General features: G+C 38.2%; 1 protein-coding gene across 1 annotated transcript; it reads left to right on the forward strand.

Annotated features, from left to right (window-relative positions):
• Window positions 1–769: 769 nt before the first annotated feature.
• Window positions 770–21,068, forward strand: SLC5A7 (solute carrier family 5 member 7). The gene is made up of 8 exons (XM_058800249.1): window positions 770–947; window positions 8,095–8,208; window positions 11,446–11,601; window positions 14,153–14,301; window positions 16,253–16,396; window positions 18,194–18,347; window positions 19,496–19,713; window positions 20,445–21,068. Exons 1-8 carry the CDS (start codon window positions 770–772, stop codon window positions 21,066–21,068), a joined length of 1,737 nt encoding a protein of 578 aa, XP_058656232.1.
• Window positions 21,069–21,951: the final 883 nt, after the last annotated feature.

Consider the following 21,951-nt stretch of genomic DNA (forward strand, 5'->3'; position numbering starts at 1 on the left):
CGGCGGGGCCGTCCTGGGGAGGGGGCTCCGGGAGAGGCTGGGTACGGACGGGGCTGCCGCTGTCCGCGCCGCTCGGGAGTTTTCCCCCGCGGTAGTTCGTGTACTTCAACATTTCTGCCTTCCGACAGCTTTTAAGCTTTCCGTTTGCTTCCCGTATTGTGAGAGAACAGATTCATGCGTTTCATGCTGGACAATTAAATGTTGCAAAAAAGAAATCGCAGACTTTAAAGTACGGGAGATGTTACAAGGGGGACCAGACTCAGCATTCCAATACAAACACTTAAAAGATGTGTTTTGCTGTTGTGGCTATTACTTATACGTAGTTCTATTATTACTTAAAGCAATTTTGTCTTCAAAATAGAGATTTTTGTAATAGTCCACATGCCCAAGATTTTTTCTTGTACCAAACTAGTCTGTGACTGAAAAGTTCCCAGACATTGAGGACTTGGTGATACCAAAATAATTCAGTGCTCAATAACTGATTTCTAAGAGTAGTTTAGCTTTCAGCCACGTCATTCATTCCCTTTTGTGTTCAGACTGTAACCACTGGTTGTTGCTCCACTGGCATTTTAATTGGCATGTGACATTAATCTCAATTACATCTGAAATTCTCATTTCATAAATTCACCGGCGTAGTCTCTTTAAAAACCATCTGAGGGTTTTTGTACACTGATTCTAAAAAGCAGGCATGCTAAAAGCAGACCTATTATTGCATTCTCTCCAGAGGTCTTAATGAAATAGCGATAAAAGAAACAGTTGGGACTTCAACATGGCTTTCCATGTGGAGGGGCTGGTGGCCATAGTTGTCTTCTACCTGGCAATCCTGGCAGTAGGGATATGGGCTGCTTGGAAAACCAAGAACACCGGCAGCGAAGGAGATCGCAGCGAAGCCATTATAGTCGGTGGAAGAGACATTGGTTTGCTAGTTGGTGGATTTACAATGACAGGTATGTAAAAAAACACCTTGCTGTTTCCTAGTCAGTGTAAAACTTGTCAGTTTTCCATTTGAATGAATTGCAGTCTGCATGTTGAGTAATGCAAAGTGGGGAAAATAGATATACTTTTTAATCCAATTGTAGCATCTGTATAGAAGCAACAAATATTTGTAAATCTTACAGAAAGAATATATTTTAACTAGTTTGCATATATTTTCATTCCATATTCATCTGTAGATCAGATATGTTTGGGACAAAAGTACGGAATTAATATAGATTAATTAAAAAGTCTTAAAAGAATTGTTATAGTTTTTAAAACCATCCATATTTGTGTGTTATTGGGTTTGTTTAATCTGAGTAAAACAAAGTTTATAGGGAAAAAGATTGTTGGGAAGGGGAGGGTGTACAACATAAACTAACTTTCTAAAAGAAAATTGATATAACTGCAGACTTGTAACTGTACAGATTTCAGCAAACTTATTTTGTGGATTCTTTTAGCTTCTTTTTCAGCAATTGGACAAAATAACGCTTTACTCTCAATAGTAGTATGAGTAAGAAAAGGCTGGGTGAAGGAAGAGTTCTTCACTGATTTTGTAAACAGTGCTCTCTGAACTCCCAGAGCCAGTCAAACCAGCCGTCTTGCCTGGGTAAATAAGATACTCACAATACTGTCCAAAATCTCGAAACTTATATTATGGTATTGGAACAAAAATGCATTATAGGAAGAGTGAATTTGCCCACCATTATATTAAGGCAAATTAGTGTTTAGGCATGGGTGGGTTTTTTTTAATTCTTAATTTAATCTAAATCCTATTCAGGCAAAGCCCTTTCAATTGCCAAATTGAATTTATCTGACTGTATTTATGTTTTGCTGTTTTGCCCTGCTCTGCTTTCACAATTATCTAATAAGGAAGAGCCAAGTAAAACTTGGGCCAAAAATCTGCATTCTTTATTTGAGATAACTTCACATTCTTTTGCAGGGGCATTTTGCTCATTCGAAGACTGAATGTTTAGATATTGAGTAAAGAATGTTTGTAAAAGTCAATAAAGTTTGAATGCAGTCAGATGTTCTGCTTTTTGCACTATGCTGTAATTTACCATATCACGCATCCATCAGCTACTGGTGCATGAGGTATGACGAGAGTCTGCTCATAGTGAGAGCTGGTTGGACTGCTTTCTGCTGAATGAAATGTTTTCAAGGGCACTGAAAACAGAATGTTTTGCAGAAATATTGGTTGCCACAAAACAATAAACATTAAATCAGGGGAGTCAAGATAAAAAAGCATTTCCCGCAGAAGTGGCTACAACTAATGGCTTTGCATATAGAAGATACAGATTCTGGTCTCCTTCATCCTATTTTGCAGGAATACTTTGTGTAACAGTGAAGCACAGATGAGACCTGAACTGGGATTTCCTGTATCTCAGGCATGTTCTGTAGCCACCACAATTCACACCCGCACATGTTCATCCTGTGTTGTGCAAGCTCTAGAGATTGCGCAGTGTCTCATCTTTGCAGCAGAATATCAGACTGATCCCAAAGCCTTTGGGGAGCTCAAACTATCACGGATTTTATACTCTCAAGGCTGACACTCTTTTTCCCCTGTGCCTTCCTTCAATCTGGCAATTAGAGCTGGATATGGCAACTAGCCTACCTTTCAGTGGTAGTGAACCACGGCTGGTGCATACAGCGAGATCTGGGCACTAATCTGCTGAGCCAGGGGTTCGTCCGAGCTTTGTCTCGGTGAGGGTGTTTGGGGCACTCGATTTCTAAAGTCATAACAAAACAATCATGAAAGTAAGCTGATGAAAATCGACAATAATTTTTACAGGTTGATAATTTTTACAAAAGGGACATACATTTCAAGCGCATACCTGCTTTTTAAAAAATGGTTGGTGCTGATTTTGCACCTCGCAACCCTGACTATTCGCAATACGTGACTATTCCAACACCATCTTTATGTTTTCCAGGTTTAATTGTCTAAATATAAATTAGAAAGCAAAGCCTCCCTACATCAGGAAAACAAGAATTGTTTTAAAGATTTCCAGAAAGGATATTGGTTTTATGTACATGAAGCACTTTGGTTTATGAGATAAGGCCTTATTCTCTCTTTTTTGCCTGCGACAAACGCTGCAACGTTCTGCAGGTATTGGCCATGAAAGTAGTAGAAGTTTCTAGGGTTACTTAGTGGAGAGGACGACAGCACTGAGCCTATAAATTTGAAATAAAATTCAGAATATAAGCACCAAAGTAAATATTACAGAGTAATTATAGCTGATTTTCTAAACAACATTGAAAAATCTTAAAGCACTACCTATGAATAGCAGCTGTGGATATTTTTGGATATATGCTGTGATCTTAAAGGAGAAAAAGCTGTATCAACCAGCTACTGAAATGCTGAATACAAAGCTTGTTGAAGGTTGAGTGTGTCTGCAAAAAAGAAAACAGAAGGAGTGAAAAGGTTGAATTGTGGATGGATCACAGCAGTTTATATTAAAATGAAATAACATTGTACCACAGTAGACGCATTTAATCTGTGTATAATTTTTACATAATTATAGATAAAATATTGCATTAAAAACTGCCATTCCTTATTTTTGTGAATGATTTTTTAAAAAAGTGTTATCTGAAACAAAATTTAATCTAATTTGATTTTAGTGATTGAGTTTAAACCTCAAAGGAAATAGTTGAGATTACATAACTAAATGCTCACAAACATGACCCAAAAGGATATAATATATTGATGTAATTTTTGCATTTTAGTTGGATAGACCTACATAACCCTTCTACATGAAAAAAAAAAATTACACAATTCTATTTTATTCTAATCTTTGGATCAGAATTTTCATTTTACAAAACTTGATGAGTTTATTAAATAATTTGAGTGCTCAGACAAGGAATTCATCTGAAGAAATACCAAAAATTTGGTTTCCTAGTATATATATCAAGAACTCAGAGATCAACTTCTGTTTGTCTCACAGGAACTACAAGAAAAATTGCACTCCTTACCCTCAGTATTTGTTTGATCCTTTTTTACAGTGCATGTTTTAAATGGATGTTGGTATTTGCTGCATTTTTTGTTCTTCAGACAGCAGGCAAAGAGAAGATTAAAATAGATTACCACATGAATGCTTCCATAGATTATTAAATATTGTATTCCTTTTGGCTGATTTAGGTAAAAACAAAAAGAATTTCACCAAAAATAATGGTATTAAACTAACTTTAAATTATGGCTTACCAAATGAGGATCAGAAAATTAATATCTAAGGTTGAAATCCCATCCTATCTTATCCCTTTATAATTCTAATGTATTTACCTGTGTCAGTGTACGTGCTGACTATCCATTCATCCCTTCAGAAAAAGACATATAACACCTTCCTAGAGCTCTGTGGTCCTTGCCAGGTGTTCCAGAACAGTCATGTGCACAGAAAAATTGATTAGCAGCAATTTTTCAAACGCCAATCCAGAAATCAAGAAATAAAATTAAAAATAAGGGCTAAATCCTTCAATCCTTACACAGCAGTATCTGTCTGCAGTGCAGACAGTGGCAGGTAATGACCCCTACAACATCACACAGAAGGGAATTGACTTGATCTCCTCCAGAAGAAAATAAGGGAGCTAGGCATGGCACCAAGTGCCCTTTGGGGAACATCTGACATCTCTGTAGCAACTGTTGGCAAATCAATGCTGGAGCTGGAAGCCCCATTCACCACAGCTGCAGCAATATTGGACATCTGCCCCTGACTGTGGGATATTATTCCCTCCTGTAACCAAGTATATAATTAATGTAGAATTCATGCTTAGGCATTTTCTGGGGAGACAAATAAGCTTCCCTTTGTAAATATTTACTTTTTGATATTGGATACTGGTGCTTATTCCACAAGATTATGCTGCTTGAGACACAATAAGCAACACACATCCCAGGTAGTCAGGGATTTTTCCATAGAGCATGGGGTCCATACTGGGACCAGTACTATTCAGCAGCTTTGTCAGGGCCATGGACAAGAGGAATGAGGGCCCTGTCAAGCAAGGTTGCAGATGACACCAGGATGAGTGCTATGGTTGATACTCTAGAGGGAAGGGATCCCATACAAAGGTACCTGACCCAGTGTAAGAGACCAAGTGTAAGATCCTCCACCTGGATCTGGGCAAACCCAAACATGGATACAGGATGGGTGATGAGTGGATTAAGAGCAGCCCTGTTAAGAAAAATTTAGAATCACAGAATTGTAGAATCATCAGGATTGGAAGAGGCCTTCAAGATCATCAAGTCCAGCTGTCAAGCCAACACTACCACTGTAGCCCCTAAACCACATCACTCAATGCCAGATCCAGACACCTCGTGAACACCTCCAGGGATGGTAACTCCACCACCTCCCTGAGAAGGATATTCCAATGCCTGACCATCCTAACAGTCAAAACTGTTTTTCTAATGTCTAATCTGAATCTCACCTGCCTCAGCTTAAGACTGTTTTCTCTTGTGCTTTTGCTGCAGGCATGGTAGAAGAGACGGGCCTCACATCACTACATCCTCCTATCAGGCAGTTGTAGAGAGCGATAAGGTCCTACTCTTCTCAAGACTAAACATACCCAGCTGCCTCAGTTGTTCCTCATCAGACATCTTTTCTAGACCTTTCACAAGCCCTGTCACCCTTTGCTGGACACACTGCAGCATCAATTCCTTTTTAAAGTGAGGGGCCCAGAACTGGGCACAGCACTAGACGTGCCAAGTTGCCAAGTACAAGGGGATGTCTTTCCTGCTCCTGCTGGCTGCACTATTGCAGATGCAGGCCAGGCTGCCACTGGCCTTCTTGGCCACCTGGGCACACATTTCCTCATGTTCATCTGCTGTTGATCAGCATCCCCAGGTCCTTTTCTGCTGGACTATTTTCCAGACACTGTCCGCAGCCTGTAGCACTGCCTGGGGTTGTTGTGACCAAAGGCTAAGACTCAGCACTTGGTCTTGTTGAACCTCATGCAGTTGGCCTCAGCCAATCTCTCCAGCCTGTCCATATCTTACACTACTGCAGATCAACACTCTGACGCAACTTTGTGTGATCTGCAAATTTGCCAATGGTAGATTTAGTTGCTTCATCCAGATAATCAGTAAAGATATTAAACAGGACTGGGCCCAACATTGATCTCTGGAACAGGCTGGGAGAGTTGGGGTTGTTTAGCCTGGACAGGGGAAAGATCTGTGCAGACCTGATAGCAGCCTTACAGTACCTAAAGGGGGCTTATAGAAAAGATGGGGATCGGGGCATGAAGTGAAAGGATGAGATGCAGAGGTAGGGAATTGAAGGGTAGATTTAGATTCTATATTAGGAAGAAATTCTTTTTTGTGAAGATGGTGATGCACTGGAAAAGGTTGCCCAGAGAGGTTGTGGTTGCCCATCCCTGGAAGTGTTTAAGGACAGGTTTGACAGGGCTTTGAGCAACCTGGCCTTGTGGGTGCCATCCCTGCCCATCACAGAGGAATTAGAAATAGAAGATTTTTACGGTACCTTTCAATCCAAACAATTTCATAATTCTAGAAATCTGATAAACAAAGTATGATATTCCCCTCTATCTTAATTCACACTGTAAAGAGTCACAAAATCCCAAATGTTTGACAACTTTTTATGTAGATTATGTATCCTTGCTCTTCTTGTTAAGAATCAGCCTTAACCCATCTTCCCCACATGGCTCCATACAGTCATCACTCACCCCTTATCTCTGTAGTCCACAATAGTTTTGATAACCAAAACTCTACTCGTAACAGGGCTCCTTGGGTCGCTTCTTTTGTTGCAGCCTCTCTCTGCATGCACACCCTCATTAAAGTCCATTATACCATTTCCAACAACAGAATGGTTCATTCCTGTGGTTCACATTGCTGAAAGGGGGACAATTGTAATTCTCTGGTTGCTGGAGATCTTTGATTCTAAAGCCATAGTGAAATTCAGCAAAATACCCTCTAGTAGTACTTGAGAGATATCACAGCCGAGCAGAAAAGAGTAGTTATTTAGCTCTTAATAAAATTTCTTAAAGAATTTTATTAAATTTTCTTAATTTGTTTTTCTCTCCAATTGTTTGTCTTAAACACAAAATCAAGTTTGCCTGCACAATGGTGGATGATGGGAAAATTCTGAAGAATGTTTAAGAAAAATACATTTCCAACAATTGTGACTTTTTACACAGAAACCCTAACCACTCTTACATGAAAAAGTAAAGGGTTCTGACACAAACCAAAACATCATTACAAAAATCTAGGACTGTCTGGTCCTGTTGAAACTGCAGACTTGGATTTCTAAAACTTGCTCATTGCACATCAGAGATAATAATTTTTTTTTGCATGGAATCTGCAAACAGGAAGAGATGAACTTTATTACTTGATTTGTTATGAAATATTTTTGCAGATGTAATCACAACACATTTATGTGTTCGAGTTTTTCTCTCATATATATACTGTTGATCCCAAATTCTCAAATGTAGAAACTTCCCTTAAAGGCAGAGAATAAACTCATTAAGTGTCAGAGGTCGGTATATTAAAAATACTGCTTTTTGGAGAGAGAGATAAAATCAGAAATATTGGAGATAGCACATATCCTTTATTGACTATGGCTCAAGGAAAAATAAAATAAATGAATTAAAGTTTAGAGTTTAGAACTTTTATGGTGACAAAAAAAGCACCACAACTCTATATAGAAATATTTTGAGAACTCCGAGTTTATTAGTATGCTTCATGTAACAACAAAAATTTAGCAAGGTTTAAAAGGCTTTTTTTTTATTAAGGTCCTGGTAAATACTGTGTTCATCAAACTTTGCCTAATTTACATGTCCTACTTTAGACTCCCTCTTATACATCTCCTTCATTTGTACTAACACAAACAAAATCGTAATAGTAAATAAATAGTGGGGGACTCAGCCCTCACATCATCACTGACTATATAAAGACTTAGACACTTTGATGATTGCCTCAGTCCTTTTGACTTCTTTTTTCATATGCTTAGGCTGTAAATTCAAATTAAGGCTGCCTTTAATAAAAGGATGCCATGCCTGGCACTTGTATTGTTGATATAACAAAAAATAGCCATATCGTACATAATGATGATTTTATTATACAGTGTGTGATCTTTTCTTTCTTTGTGGACATTAAAGACTTTTCCATCTCTTCCTTTTCAGCCACATGGGTTGGAGGAGGTTACATCAATGGGACAGCAGAAGCTGTGTATGTTCCAGACTATGGTCTAGCTTGGGCTCAGGCTCCTATTGGATATTCCCTTAGCCTGGTTTTAGGTAAGCAAATACTAAAACTAATAGACCCTCATTTTAAAGAGTTCTGATGTCAGGTTCATTCTTTAAAATAAAAAACTATGGTCCCATAAAAGGTTGCTGAGGTAAACTGGATCCCTTCTTCTGGTACATTTGGCTATTGAAACAAAATAAAACAAGACAAAAAACAAGTATAAATAGTTTGATATCTCAAGTGTCCCAAATTGCTTGCCAAGACCTATTTGATTATTACAACCATATTCTTTGGGGGTGGTAGAGGGGACCAGTAATGTGTTTAAATTGTCAATACCTAGTTTTATTTATTCAAGTTTTCGTTAATTGCCTATATGATCTGGAACATGACCCAGATGCCCAGGTGTCAGTACACCTATAAATCTTGAAATTGGACAACTATCCTTTTGGGTTAGGAAAGTGCTTATACTTTATAGACGTCCACCAAGAACCTATGTAACTCTTCTGATTTTGTGTAGGAAGTATGTAGAACATATTTCCTCAGATTGGAAACTATTTTCTTAAAACTGAAACATGCAATCTCTTAAATGTACCAAACTCTAAATCACATGTCAGAATGCTAATGCAAAATCCTGATATATGCAGGGAGAGAGTGTAAAATACAGACAGCATTATAAATTCTAATGCTTAAATAATGATGCAACTGTTTAAAAAGCATGTTGTTTCAGAAAAAAAAGATCCTGTGTTTTTCATATTTCCTTAACGTGACTGATGTACTCACTTTTCTAATATAACTTGACTTCTCAGTCTATTCTGAGTCTATTCTCAGGGTCCTCCCACCTAATCTGTCCCTTTGTTTCCTTATCCAGATCCTCTCTCACATTTTATTTCTTCCTATACAACTTGTTTTTCTCCCTCTTTCTTTTTTCCCCTTAAAAATGCTTTCCAATGTCCTGTCCTAGTTATCCTGACTTCCCAGGCAGAAACTTCCCCCACTGCAGATGACCTCCCTGGCATGACAGGCCAGCTCCAGTTCTTGCCACCCCTGAGAGCAGCTCTGTGTGCTGTAAGGAAAGCAGGGGCTGTGGATGTCTGCCTGGAGATGAGTTGGTGCCATTAGGAGGTCCCAAGGGTCGCAATCCGTCGGTGTCATTAGCTGCCTGTTGGGATTGGAGTCACAAGCGTCCTCCTGGCCCTCAGCTATAGTAGATATTTTTGCCCCCAACGAAGGAGGAATGAGGAGGAGGAGTCCATCTTATCAGAGGGCTAATTACTTACTTTATTATACTATATTGTTCTATATTACATCTATATTACATTACATCTAAACTGAATCTGCCAAGCACTCAACTGCACTGCACTGCACGGAATCTCGTGCCTGTCAGCCCACAGTCCTGACACACACGCACCTGGATCCAATTGGCCAGTGAATCAAAACACACCAGAATCCAATTATCAGTTCCCTTCAGGTAAACAATCTTCCACGATGCATTCCATTTGTGAACAAACACAGGAGCAGTAAATGAGATAAGAATTGTTTTTTCTTTCTCTGAGGTTCAGAGAATGTGAAACCCAAAAGTATTCTTGGGAAGAATTGTGCCTTGCTTTTCTCTGTGAGGAGAAATGTGGTAACACTCAGCCTCTGCAGAATTGACACAAATTAACAATAGTCCAGAAGACTTAGCCTCTCTGCTTGTTTTCAGCTGTTTAGAGATGCCCAGACTTGTTTTCCTGAAAATTATGATGGCTACTGCAGAGAAAAGCAGTCTGTATGTATAACCATGTATCTCTCTGCAGAACACAGAGAAAGAATTTCTCTAGGCATGATCTGTACTTGAAAGCTTGAGGAGGGAAATTCTTTATCCTTTAAAAAAACACATAATCAAAATTATAAATACAAGGCTGGGAAAAATATTACTGCTTCAGACAGGAAGTATTTAAGATTAATTTGATCTCCCTGTTTGTTCTCCATACAATTTATTTTCGTTAGTTTTTCAAGTAATTTAGTTTTAAAAGTTTGAATACCTCCTATTTCCTTTAACAGGTGTTTGAACATACTAATAGATCATGTTTTTTCTTCTTTAATTGTCTTTTGCAATGATGGCATAACAAGTAGACTAGGAAAAGGATCCATTACCAAACCAAGAATCACAAAAAAAAAAAAAAAGCTGAAGAGTTTCTGCATCTACCTGTCTAAACACAGCATTCACATAAGCACTATAAATTGGGATGACAGTGTATGACCCAGTACCTTCTGTTCAGAGAACTTGATGAAATGAAGAAATATGAGTTATAAAAGGCAATACATAGGAATTTGGAAAACCTTCTGCACAATATGATGAGTAAATGACATATCTTGTCATGAGGAACCTAATTAAGGGTTGCCAAATGCCATACAGTATATCTTACTGGGAACTGACAGGGTTTCCAGTTCGTAATTATACCTTATACAGCAGTTTTACTGTGATGACTTGGTTACAGTCATGTGCAGATCTCAACTACACAGGTTTCCATACAAGGGCTCTTTCAGCTTTCCTCAGATAGAAAGACAGAAGGAATTTGCCCAAGAGAGACAGAATTTGAGGAGGGAAGGCCTTTGCACATTTATGTACATATCTAGCCCATATACCAGCCAGGCAGAGCAGAATAATGATATATCAAAATTCCTGAACATACATAAGTGAAACAACTGTATGAGAAGTATTAATGTAATCTGACAGCGGCAGAACTCAGAAGACCTCTGACACATCCTGCAGGTGTAGTAAAGTTGTTTCAAACATACATAATAAATCTGAATTATCCTGAAATAATCAGATTTGCTGTGTGTGCACTAAACCACATGTGAAATTCTATTTCTGATTCAGGAGTCTCAGACTGTTTTATTTTTAGAGTAGGAGTATGTGAAAATTCATGCTGGATTCCAGTCTAAGAATCAACAGGATTAGGTAGAAAAGCCATTCTCTTAGGCTAATCCAAAATTAGACAAAATTCTGACAGCATCCATAATGGGAGATTACATAAACTGAGCCAGAAAAAATAAGAAAAAACCTTTTTTTAAATCATCATAATATAGATACTAATGGAGTATGTGCATTTAAGTAATTCTGTAGACATACGTTAGAGTTTCCAGAGGATATTTTCACTGTACTTTTTACTTACAAACAAACATAAACAAACAAATATTATTGATGACATTTTTGTACCCTTAACTGCAATGAATCTTTTATCCCTTAATGGTAATGCATTTCTGAACTGCAGCTGGTGTCTTATGTGGCTTTTTCTTTGTAGGTGGCCTTTTTTTTGCAAAACCCATGCGATCCAAAGGCTATGTGACAATGTTGGACCCCTTTCAGCAGCTTTATGGGAAAAGGATGGGAGGACTACTGTTTATTCCAGCTTTAATGGGAGAAATGTTTTGGGCTGCTGCCATCTTCTCTGCCTTAGGTAAGGAATAAGCAGTATAAATATTAGTTTATTACAGGTAGAAATTATCAAGAATATCAGAAATGCATTAAAATTCTGGCTCCAAATGGTAACTATTTAAGGCAAGTGATTCAGACTGTGACATTTCTCAGACCCATGCTAACTAGCAAATAAATCCAGTAATGCTACCCCTTTAATTATTTTGATAAGGGAAAGACATGCAAAGTATCTATTCATTTTCACATACCTTTAAGTTGTCCCTCTTCAAAGAGCATGAAAGGATTTAGGAGCAAATTTCTGTTCATAGTGAGGGTAACATAAGTGATTGCAAGGGCCCCTTTAGTGTCAAATCTGACCCAGCTTTTCTTTTACATCTCTGGGATGAGAGAAGCCAGTCAAAATTTCCCTTAATGATATGTAACAGCATTTCCAATGCATCTTAACAAAATAATGCTTTGAATATAGGAGATCTCCTTATACAGACCATTCCATAACACAAATAATAGAAATAAACCAGACACTAATCAATAAATTGAAGAATTCTTCAATTCTAAATGGCTTTCTTCTTGACAAAATGAAGAAAATACTCAAGAAAGGATTTGGAGAATTAGTGAAACTGTGACTCAATAGAAAATCACTCAACTACTCATCCAGTCCTGAAAAAAATCAGCTTCCAGGGTTTTTAATTATATTTCAGGCCTACATTTAGCAACCCCTTTAAGAATAGAGAAAGCCCTTGAGTTGAAGCACCAGTAATTGACTTTTACCAACTAATCATACTAATAATGCACATGCATGTGGTAATGCCTTCTAGCATAAGCTATTTTAAACAAAAATAAACTTTGAAGGTACTCTCCAACTGCGCTCTGATGAACTGCAAAGCAATGGGGAGCTTGTTTACCACCATTTCATCACAAAATCCTTAAAAGACTAAGAAAAAACTGCATGCTGAGGTGATGGGAGTTGAATAACTTGAAGAACACCCAGAGTATTTGCAATATTTTTTATTAAGGACAAGCCATTCTCTTTTATTTCAACATAAAATGATGTGAATACCTTTCTAGATTTATATAACAGCCAACAGTTAAAGACTGTCAATGATTATAAAGGTCAATGAAGATTTTAATTTTAACTATTCTGTGAATAATCTAGTTCCTTTTTCACACCTATCCTCACTGATGAATGTTTAATCCCAGTATTCTTCACTACTTGCTTTTCAGCAATACTCCTTCCTTGGCAGGGTTATAGATGGGAAACACTGATCTTTAAGCTGTGGAAGAGGTCTGAGCTTGTCATTCTTAAGCACATGAACTTTGAAGGCTCATTGTTCAGCAAAAGCCACATCTATCAGCTCCCAGAAGTTCTTATATATCACACATCATGTTGTCTTCTGAGGCCAAAACTCTTCCAAATATGTACTCCAGAATATCCATCTACAATAACTGCAAGCACTAAAAGTACTTGCAAGATGTTTCATTGAAATCATCCTAATTAGGGGGAGAGGAATTTCTTAAACACGGTCTTAAAACATTGCAATGGCTGAAATAGCTGATACATCAAAGGGAAATGTATAAGCATCCTGATAGCTGCTGGAGGGGCCAGGCAGGAGGACACAAGCTGTTCAGGGGGTTTCTTGAGTGCACTGGCAGCAACTTCTTGACACAAATGATCAGGGAGCTGTTGTAGGGAGGTGGTGCCCTGTTGAACCTGTTACTTAGACATGAGGAAGAACAAGTCAGGGTTATAAAGGTCAAAGGCAGATTTGGCAGCAATATTCATGAGATGGGGGAGCTCATGGTCCTGAGAGGGGGGAACAAGGCAAATATCACAACTTCAGCCATAGACTTTAGAAGAGTAGAGCTAGGCCTAGCAGAACTGGTTGATATTCAGGGATCACCTCCTCCATGCTCAAGAGCAGTTCATCCTAACAAAAGGGAAAATATGAACCGCTGTTGAATGGGATGGGGCACCTTGTGGTAAAAGATGTGGAAAAGACTGATGTATTCAGTGCTTTTTCTGCTTAATTCTTTGCTGGCAAGATCAGTTTTTAGCAATCCCAGGACCCTGAGAAGCTTGGGAAAGTCCAGTGCAAGGAAGACTTGTTGGAAAAGAACCAAGTGAGGACACTTTAAAATACACTGGACAGACACAGATTCATGGGACCTCAGGGGATGCATCCTGCAAGTGCTGTGACAGCTGGCTGTTAGCATTGCAAGAACATTTTCAGTATCCTTCTGAAGACTGTGGCAATCAGGGGTGGGCATAGCTGGTTTTCACAGACAGAACAAGAGAATGTACTCCTTACAGACCTTGAGCAACAAAAGGAAGTGCTGGGACACTTCTCCATTTCCTAAGAACTTGCAAAATGAGAGATGCTAAACTTAGACCAACAGGAGCATCTCTTTCCTATTCCCTTTAAAGGTGCAGAAAGGGTGTGCAGAATACACAGGGTAATTATTAATGCTGTTACTGTCAGTCCAGAACCAATATATGCAACTTGACAAAGGTGGGGTTCTCATCAGACATGCTGTGATACACACACTAACACACAGCGCTTTGCTTTTCTCCTTAGGTGCGACTATAAGTGTGATCATTGACATTAATGTCAATATTTCAGTCATTATTTCTGCCCTGATTGCCACTTTGTACACACTTGTGGGTGGAGTTTATTCTGTGGCCTACACCGATGTAGTTCAGCTCTTCTGCATCTTCCTGGGACTGGTAAGTTTGGCTTTTTTTGCCCTGTTTTGTCAAGGATTTGTCCTGAGCAGCTACAAGGGCCAAGTGTGTCCCGGGGTGTACCAGGCACAGCATTGCTAACTGGCCAGACTCACAGAGTGCTGACTTTAAAAGTCTGCATTTGCATCAATGTACAGCCTGTACTTGGGAAATAGTGCTGTCCAAGAGGTCTGATTCTTTGGCTTTTTTCCAGCCAGTCTGGCAGTCCAACCACTCTTACAATTTTCCTCTTGAGTATACATCCAACTCAGAATAGAACTGGTGCTGACTCCTTCCCTGTCAGTCTATAGGACTGTGACACTGGCAGGAGGCATCAGACATACTAAACTGTTGGTAGAGAAATTCTGCCACTGGACCTGCAGAATTGATACTCTACTGCTTCTCTTTTCTGTGGTTGTCACCTACACAGCTTAGTTAACCTCCTGTTAACTTAGTTAACCTTCCTGGTTTTTCCCTCATTTCCCTCCACCACCCTTGGAGACCATAATACAGGAAGTCTCACTAGATGTCTTGGCTGTTTTAGTGTGGAAGTGAATATCCTTCATCAGCTATCGATGATATGCTAGTGGGTAGCCTTTTATTTTGTGCTGTTCTTTAAGCCCCATATTGAAAAACATCAGTGTGACCCTGATCATAAGGGTGAAATCAAAGAAGCTGCTGGCTTTGTTTGCCAGTGGCAGTAAGAGACAGTCAAAGGTGTGCAGAGAACTGTGATATGCTAAAATAAATGGAGTGGCTCAAGATGAAGGAATCTTGGAGGCCTGGTGTTCTTTCTCTGCTTTCAACAGAGTTATTGTGCAACTCTAGGAAAATTGCTTCAGCCATTGCTTACACAGGTGGTCACTAACCAGCTCTCTGTGTGTGCTTACTTTGTGGCATCTTGCTGTGAGGACTATAGCCTTTAAGTGATTTAATGGAAATGGTGCTAAATAGCCTGAAAAAGCAAATCCAAGTTCCAGCTGGCCACCTCAAATGAAAAGTTATTCCAGACTTTCTTCCCTCATATCTTTTTTCTTCATCTGAACAGTGGGGAAAATACTCTTTCCCTAACATAAATGTTAATATTTGTGTGACATTAAGTTTCTACAGATGGCATGCATTACAGAAATTCCCAAAACTGGAGAGAAATCAAAGTACAGAAATTGTCTTCCAGCGTGATCCACTCATGAACCACTAGAGAGCCTGATCCTGCAGGAATAACATAAAAATTAGTGTGAACCTGATGGGAGAGTGGGAAGAAAATGAAGGTTGTACAGAAGTTTTCTAAATTATTAGATCTATAGCTTTTTAGTGTTTTGTTTAATTCAGGTTGGGCTCTTTATGTAATTTCCCATTTGAAATAAACATCAGTAATGTAGTGCTGAAGAACCCATATTCATGAACTCAAGAGTGCCATCAGTGAGGCTGAAGAGTCAGTATCTAAATGGCCATGCTCCAGGGAGGCAGGTTTAGAACACATGGGACCCTCTCACAGTAGATGTCACAGCACAGGAGAGCACAGATGATTCAGTTATCCCAGCTTCTCCTCCAGACTCTGGAGCAGTTTTTACTCTCACTGTCACAGAGCTTTGCTGCTCCTTCCTCTAATGTCTGGTGGTCCAGGAAAGAGTGTAAACAATGTATGAAGAGGTTAGGTAAAATAGAACAAAGTTGTGTAAATGTGTATTTTCTTCTGCTTTTTCAGTTTCCATTTATTAATTCTTTGCTCACACTCTCAAGGACACATGTGAGCTATCCACTACCAAGCCCTCTGGATTTCAGAAATGTTCCACCCGCACATAATCTGACTTTTTGCAATTCATCTTGATAATTTGGTATTCAATCATATTCAAACAAGCAAGAATAAGAAAACTAGATGAGTGTTAATATTTAAATTTCACAGATTTAGAATATCTTCTTTAGACCTGAGCACATTGTTTCTCTTTGGTTCCAGTGGATCAGTGTCCCCTTTGCCATGTCCCATCCTGCAGTAACAGACATTGGGCTCACGGCTGTGCACCATGTGTACCAAGCACCTTGGCTTGGATCTATCAACTCCCTTGACATCTACACATGGTTGGACAACTTCTTTTTACTGGTAAGTGGTGATTTGTATGAAGGAGTAAAGCATTTAAGCACTCACACCATGTTACTGTGACAGCTGAAAATGATGGAGTCTAGTTAAGAGTTTCTATCAAACTGAAAACTTTTACCCTCTTGACTCCTGCTTGATATTTCTGCACATTTGAATGATTTCAGTGACATATCAGCCAGCATTGCCAGGAATGCAATTTAAATAACATCAGGCTGAAAGAGCTGACATGTTAAAATTAAATAAAAGTGTGCAGCTAATGCTTAACTGATGTAATTGTTGGCAGAGGAATTCATATATTGCAGAAGGCAATAAATACATTATACAAATGATTAAATATGCCTTTGGTATAGGGAAAGAAAAAGCTGTGCAGAGATGGATGGCAGGATGGATAAATTCATACACGCACACATGCCAGAATGAACCATGGTCTCTCATTATTTAATACCTATATTACACAAGGGATCAGTGGTTATTAAGTACTTTCCATTACAGGATCTAGAAACACATGCTAACATTTTCCATTCTCAGCATCCCTATGCAAATTTACACTGGTTTTATTATCATGTTTTATTTTGCAATTACATTTTCTGGCCTTTTTTCAAATACTCACAGCCAAAAATCTTCAGGGTTTTTTATAATTGGTCTATTAAAACATGTTATTTTATTCAGCATTCTCTCAGAGACCTAAAGTATTACATTAGCTCAAGTGGCTGTATTCTCTCCTGTAAGCCTGAAGGTTTAATTTGACCAAAGGAAAGTTTTGATATTGCCAAATTATGATACACTTTCTTTTCATCTAGTCTGTTTCATTATAGCTCAAGAAAGTTACACATTCTTGGAAAGCTTTGATAAAGGAACATTATTATCAAGGTGGCAAAGAAAAACAGTCATAAATAGCAAGTCAAAACCAGAATTGTCAGTGAAACATTAATTTAGTCCCTATGTGTGCATGAAGCTATATGAAACACCTGTGTATACAATTCTGGTCCAAATGCCTCCTGCCTCATTTAGTGTATAGAACTAGGTTATAAAATATGTTTGCCATTTTTTTCTATGGTGTTTGAGACAGACACTTGGTTACTTAGTGGAGACTATTCAAATCCTGAATTGTTAGCACTTGAGTTTTCAACCTTTGGTAATGCTCTTTTGTGTCATATTTTGCAGAAATAATTTTAAGTCCATTCAGGATCTTCAGTTACATATCGAAATAAAAGAGAAGGGTTTTCACCATAAATCAAAACTTTTCCCTTTTTTGCCTATGTCTTCTACCAACTTTTATTGGTATTGTATTTGCCTAACGCAGTGGGAGAATAATTTTTCAGATTCCTGAATTCAGTGTATACAGAATTGTCCCACCTTCTTTAAATGACTAGACACATTCACAAAGGAAGATAAAATCTTGCACTGATATCATGTCAGAGTCTAATCTAATTTTAGTGGAGCAGGAGTATTGGAGAGCAAATTCTTCAAATATAAAATATGAAAATATTTTTTTCCATAAAGTTTTATCAAATCAAAAGACTTGGGGACTACAGAGACTATGAAAGTGCAAGTGTTGATCCTAATTGTATAAAAAATAACTTGTCTAAAAGAATGGGATTTAAGCGGACTTACACAGATTTGACATTGCTTGTGATAATGAAAGTTGCAGTTCTTACTGGCTGGCTGACATTCAGTAAATAAATTAAACAGTAGCAATATGGCTTTCAGCATTCAAGTGACCCTTGTGCATGTTCCCTGTACGGTGATAGTAAAACAATTCAGCTATCTCCCAGTCACAGCATTCTGTTGTGTTTGCAGACATTAGGAGGAATTCCATGGCAAGCGTATTTCCAGAGAGTTCTTTCCTCATCTTCTGCCACATACGCTCAAGTCCTGTCATTCCTGGCTGCTTTTGGCTGTCTTGTGATGGCTATTCCTGCAGTGCTGATTGGAGCAATTGGAGCATCTACAGGTAAATTATTCAAAATCAGTAGTACAATAAATGTAAAATGAATAGTGCAACAAGTGTGTGAAAATAAATCTTGTGTTGAATATAGGTGACATAAAGGTTAGATAACCAGGTGGCATCATTTTTCAACTCATGACTGCTTCAACAGAAGACTACACAGAAAAATAATGTTATAGAGTATTTCTCCCAAAGGAAATTGCTTCTACCACAGTGGATGAAATTAAATAATTTTGTAGATTCTAGATTTCTACAGACACAATACTTTTATTCAATGTTTGTGTTAGATTCTGGTACTTTTATTTAGTTAGTACAGTAGTAATGGGGAATGGCTGAGGGAGCTGTGGTTATTTAGCCTGGAGAAAAAGACACTGAGGAAGGCATTTTGCTCTCTACAACCTGAAAGGGGGTTGTAGCAAGGTGCATCTCCCACATAACAAGCAACAGGAAATTGCCGCAGGTTGCAGCAGGAGAGGTTTAGAATGGATATAGGGGGAAAGGTGTTCACCAAAAGGTTTTTCAAGCACTGGAACAGGCTGCTCAGGGAAGTTGTGGATTCTTCATCCTTGGAGCTATTTAAAATAGGTGTAGACGTGGCTCTTGGGGATGTGGTTTATTGATAGGCTTGGCAGTGCTGGGCTAATGGTTCAACTCAATGATCATAAACGTGTTTTCCAAACTAAATCATCTTTGATTTAACACAAATTTCTTACCTTGACAAATATTTACTTGCCAAGGTTTTGCTTGTCGTAGTGAAAATGATCCCCATCATAATGACTGTGTAGCTAAACTGCTAAAAATATTCTTTTAGAAATGTTTACATTGCTTTGAGTCCTGTTTGTAATCTAAAAGAGTAGTTAAACACGTCACAAAAAAACCCATGGATCTCAGGCTTATTTTATTGAATAAAACTACATTTATGAGCAATTTAAAGTTTATTTTAGAGACAAGGAAAAATGCTGAGCAGAATTAAATCTGCCTAACAGAAACTGGTGTGACACTGCCTCTCTAAAATGCCATCGGTCTGGGCCTAGTAACAGTTTGTTCTTGAACATGCATGAAAATGTAGTAATATGAATACCTTCCTACCTGTGAAGTCAAGAGGTGCTGTGGCTGCTAATGTCACTGATAACTTACTGGTGTCCATATTGCAGCTTGGAACCAGACTGAATACGGTGTCCCTGACCCCAAGAGCAAAAAAGAAGCAGATATGATTTTACCAATCGTGCTGCAGTACCTTTGTCCAGTCTACATCTCGTTCTTTGGCCTGGGTGCTGTGTCTGCTGCTGTGATGTCCTCAGCTGACTCCTCAATTTTATCAGCAAGTTCTATGTTTGCTCGGAATATTTACCAGCTTGCCTTTCGGCAAAATGTGAGACAATGTTTTCGTTTTTACTTTTAGAGAAAATTTTAGGTGAGACCTTCCCTAGGTGATACACAGACTATAATTTCATAATGAAACACCTCTTTCGTGTTCCTGCCTGTAACTAGAAAAAGAATTTAATTGCTAACAGTATGTTGAACAAACTGAAAAGCATACAAATAATTATGGTGTGACTGATGACAAAAGTGAAAAAGCTGGCTTGGGGAGGGCAGCCATCAAGAGTTCTCATGGACATGCAATTTATCCAAACAGCTAATTAGTGTTGATACAAATGTAAGTTCCACTTAAATTTTTCACAAAATGAGACATTTTTCTAATCTTTTCTTTATTGGGAAGTCATTTGGCATCAGAATGGTAATGTGTTGGAGTTTTTCTTAGGAAACAGAGAAGAAGAAATTCTGATGCTAACAGTTTTTTTCTAGTTGTGATTCTATTTAAAAGTTATTTTTTACATTGCTGTTTTTTCTCTCTGACTCATCATCAAGCTTTTTGCTATGTCCAAAGAGTAATGGCTTTGGGAATGGCAACCATAACCCCTAGGGTTTTTTCTCTGACCTTAAGATTGAGCTAGAGTTATTAGTTTATAATTATTATCGAATTAATCATGCAAAGCTTTCTTTTACAATTCAGTATTTTATATTGACTGTGTGTAAGTGTAGGCATATATAGATATATGTATAGCCATGAAAAAACTACCTAACACTGCCCTTTTTTTGCAGGCTTCAGACAGGGAAATTGTGTGGGTCATCAGAATCACTGTTCTTCTGTTTGGAGCATCAGCAACAGCGATGGCACTGCTGGCTTCATCGGTGTACGGCCTCTGGTACCTCAGCTCTGACCTCATTTATATCATCATATTCCCCCAGCTCCTGTGTGTGTTATTTATCAAAGGAACCAACACCTATGGTGCCATTGCAGGATACCTGTTTGGCCTTGTCCTCAGAATAACGGGAGGAGAGCCATACCTCTACCTTCAGCCCTTGATCTTCTACCCTGGCTGGTATCAAGATGATAACAACCTCTATATCCAGCGATTCCCATTTAAAACACTTGCTATGCTCACCTCCTTCTTTACTAATGTCATAGTCTCCTACTTAGCCAAATACTTATTTGAAAGTGGGACTTTGCCACCAAAGTTGGACTTTCTAGATGCTGTTGTTGCCAGATACAGTAGAGAACACATGGACAAAGCAACTCTTGTAAAAAGTGACAATATTGTATTAAATGAACTTGCACCTGTGAATCCACGACACAGTCTAACTTTGAGCTCAACTTTCACAAACAAGGAAGCCTTCAACTACGTTGATTCAAGTCCAGAACTGTCCAACACTGAAGATAATTAAAAAATCTCATAGCCACAGGCAAAACAATGAGAAGCAGGATATTCTACAAAGAAGTATTTTATCAGAAGGAAAGCAAGAATTGGGAATAAAATGCCGCTGCACATTCTTTAAGTTGTTTCTAGGAGAAGGAGCATCTCATGGGAGGAACTCTTTTCTGCTGTTATCTAATATGTTGGATTAGATCACAGAGTGTTTACTAAAGTATACGTTCAATCCCATTCCTTCCATCCAGAGCTATATACTGTACCATTAAAAAATATTTAAAATTTAAAATATATGTAGAAGAAAATGTGCAACAGTTCTTAGCTAGGATATCATATGAAAAGTTTATAATACAGTAAGTCTGAAATATTATCACTCAGCATTTTATTGGCATTAAGTGAAAATATATTGCCACAGCTATAAGTGATTTATTACTAAAGAGCTAGTTGCTTGAGCAAAGACAGATAGATAAATTCCCTGGGGTTTTGGCCTGGTAATTTTTTTCCTCGTAAAGAAATTTAAATAATACAATCTAGTAATTTATTATTTGTATCAGACAGCAAAATGCACAAATAGTAATAAATTCCTTTTAGGAGTGCTAAACATGATATATTAATTTTTTAAAATTGAAATTAAATCACCAGTTTAAAATTATGTTATAGCTGATATAAGGCAACCTTAAGCAAAATATGTTAATCTGGGTGTTCTCTTTCTTTTTCTGTGGTTAGTGACTGCCACCAAAATTCTTAGAGCAATAACTGGAATTGAAATTCAGCTTGTGAAAAATGGCTCCTATAGAAAAACTCAAACTAAATAGAATTTTTCAGTGTTGGGTGAAGAAGACTTATCTTGACTTATCATCAAAATGAACACAAGCAAAGCAGTCTGACACCGAGCAACT

Source organism: Ammospiza caudacuta, chromosome 2 (genome assembly GCF_027887145.1).
Source record: "Ammospiza caudacuta isolate bAmmCau1 chromosome 2, bAmmCau1.pri, whole genome shotgun sequence".
Classification (NCBI taxonomy): Eukaryota; Metazoa; Chordata; class Aves; order Passeriformes; family Passerellidae; genus Ammospiza; species Ammospiza caudacuta.

What these genes read in the sequence shown, in the direction of transcription:
- SLC5A7 (XM_058800249.1), top strand. Translation starts at nt 770, where the DNA reads ATGGCTTTCCATGTGGAGGGGCTGGTGGCCATAGTTGTCTTCTACCTG. An exon ending in TGCCATCTTCTCTGCCTTAG is followed by an intron (nt 11,602 to 14,152) that starts GTAAGGAATAAG and finishes TTTTCTCCTTAG; the next exon opens with GTGCGACTATAAGTGTGATC. An exon ending in TGGACAACTTCTTTTTACTG is followed by an intron (nt 16,397 to 18,193) that starts GTAAGTGGTGAT and finishes TTGTGTTTGCAG; the next exon opens with ACATTAGGAGGAATTCCATG.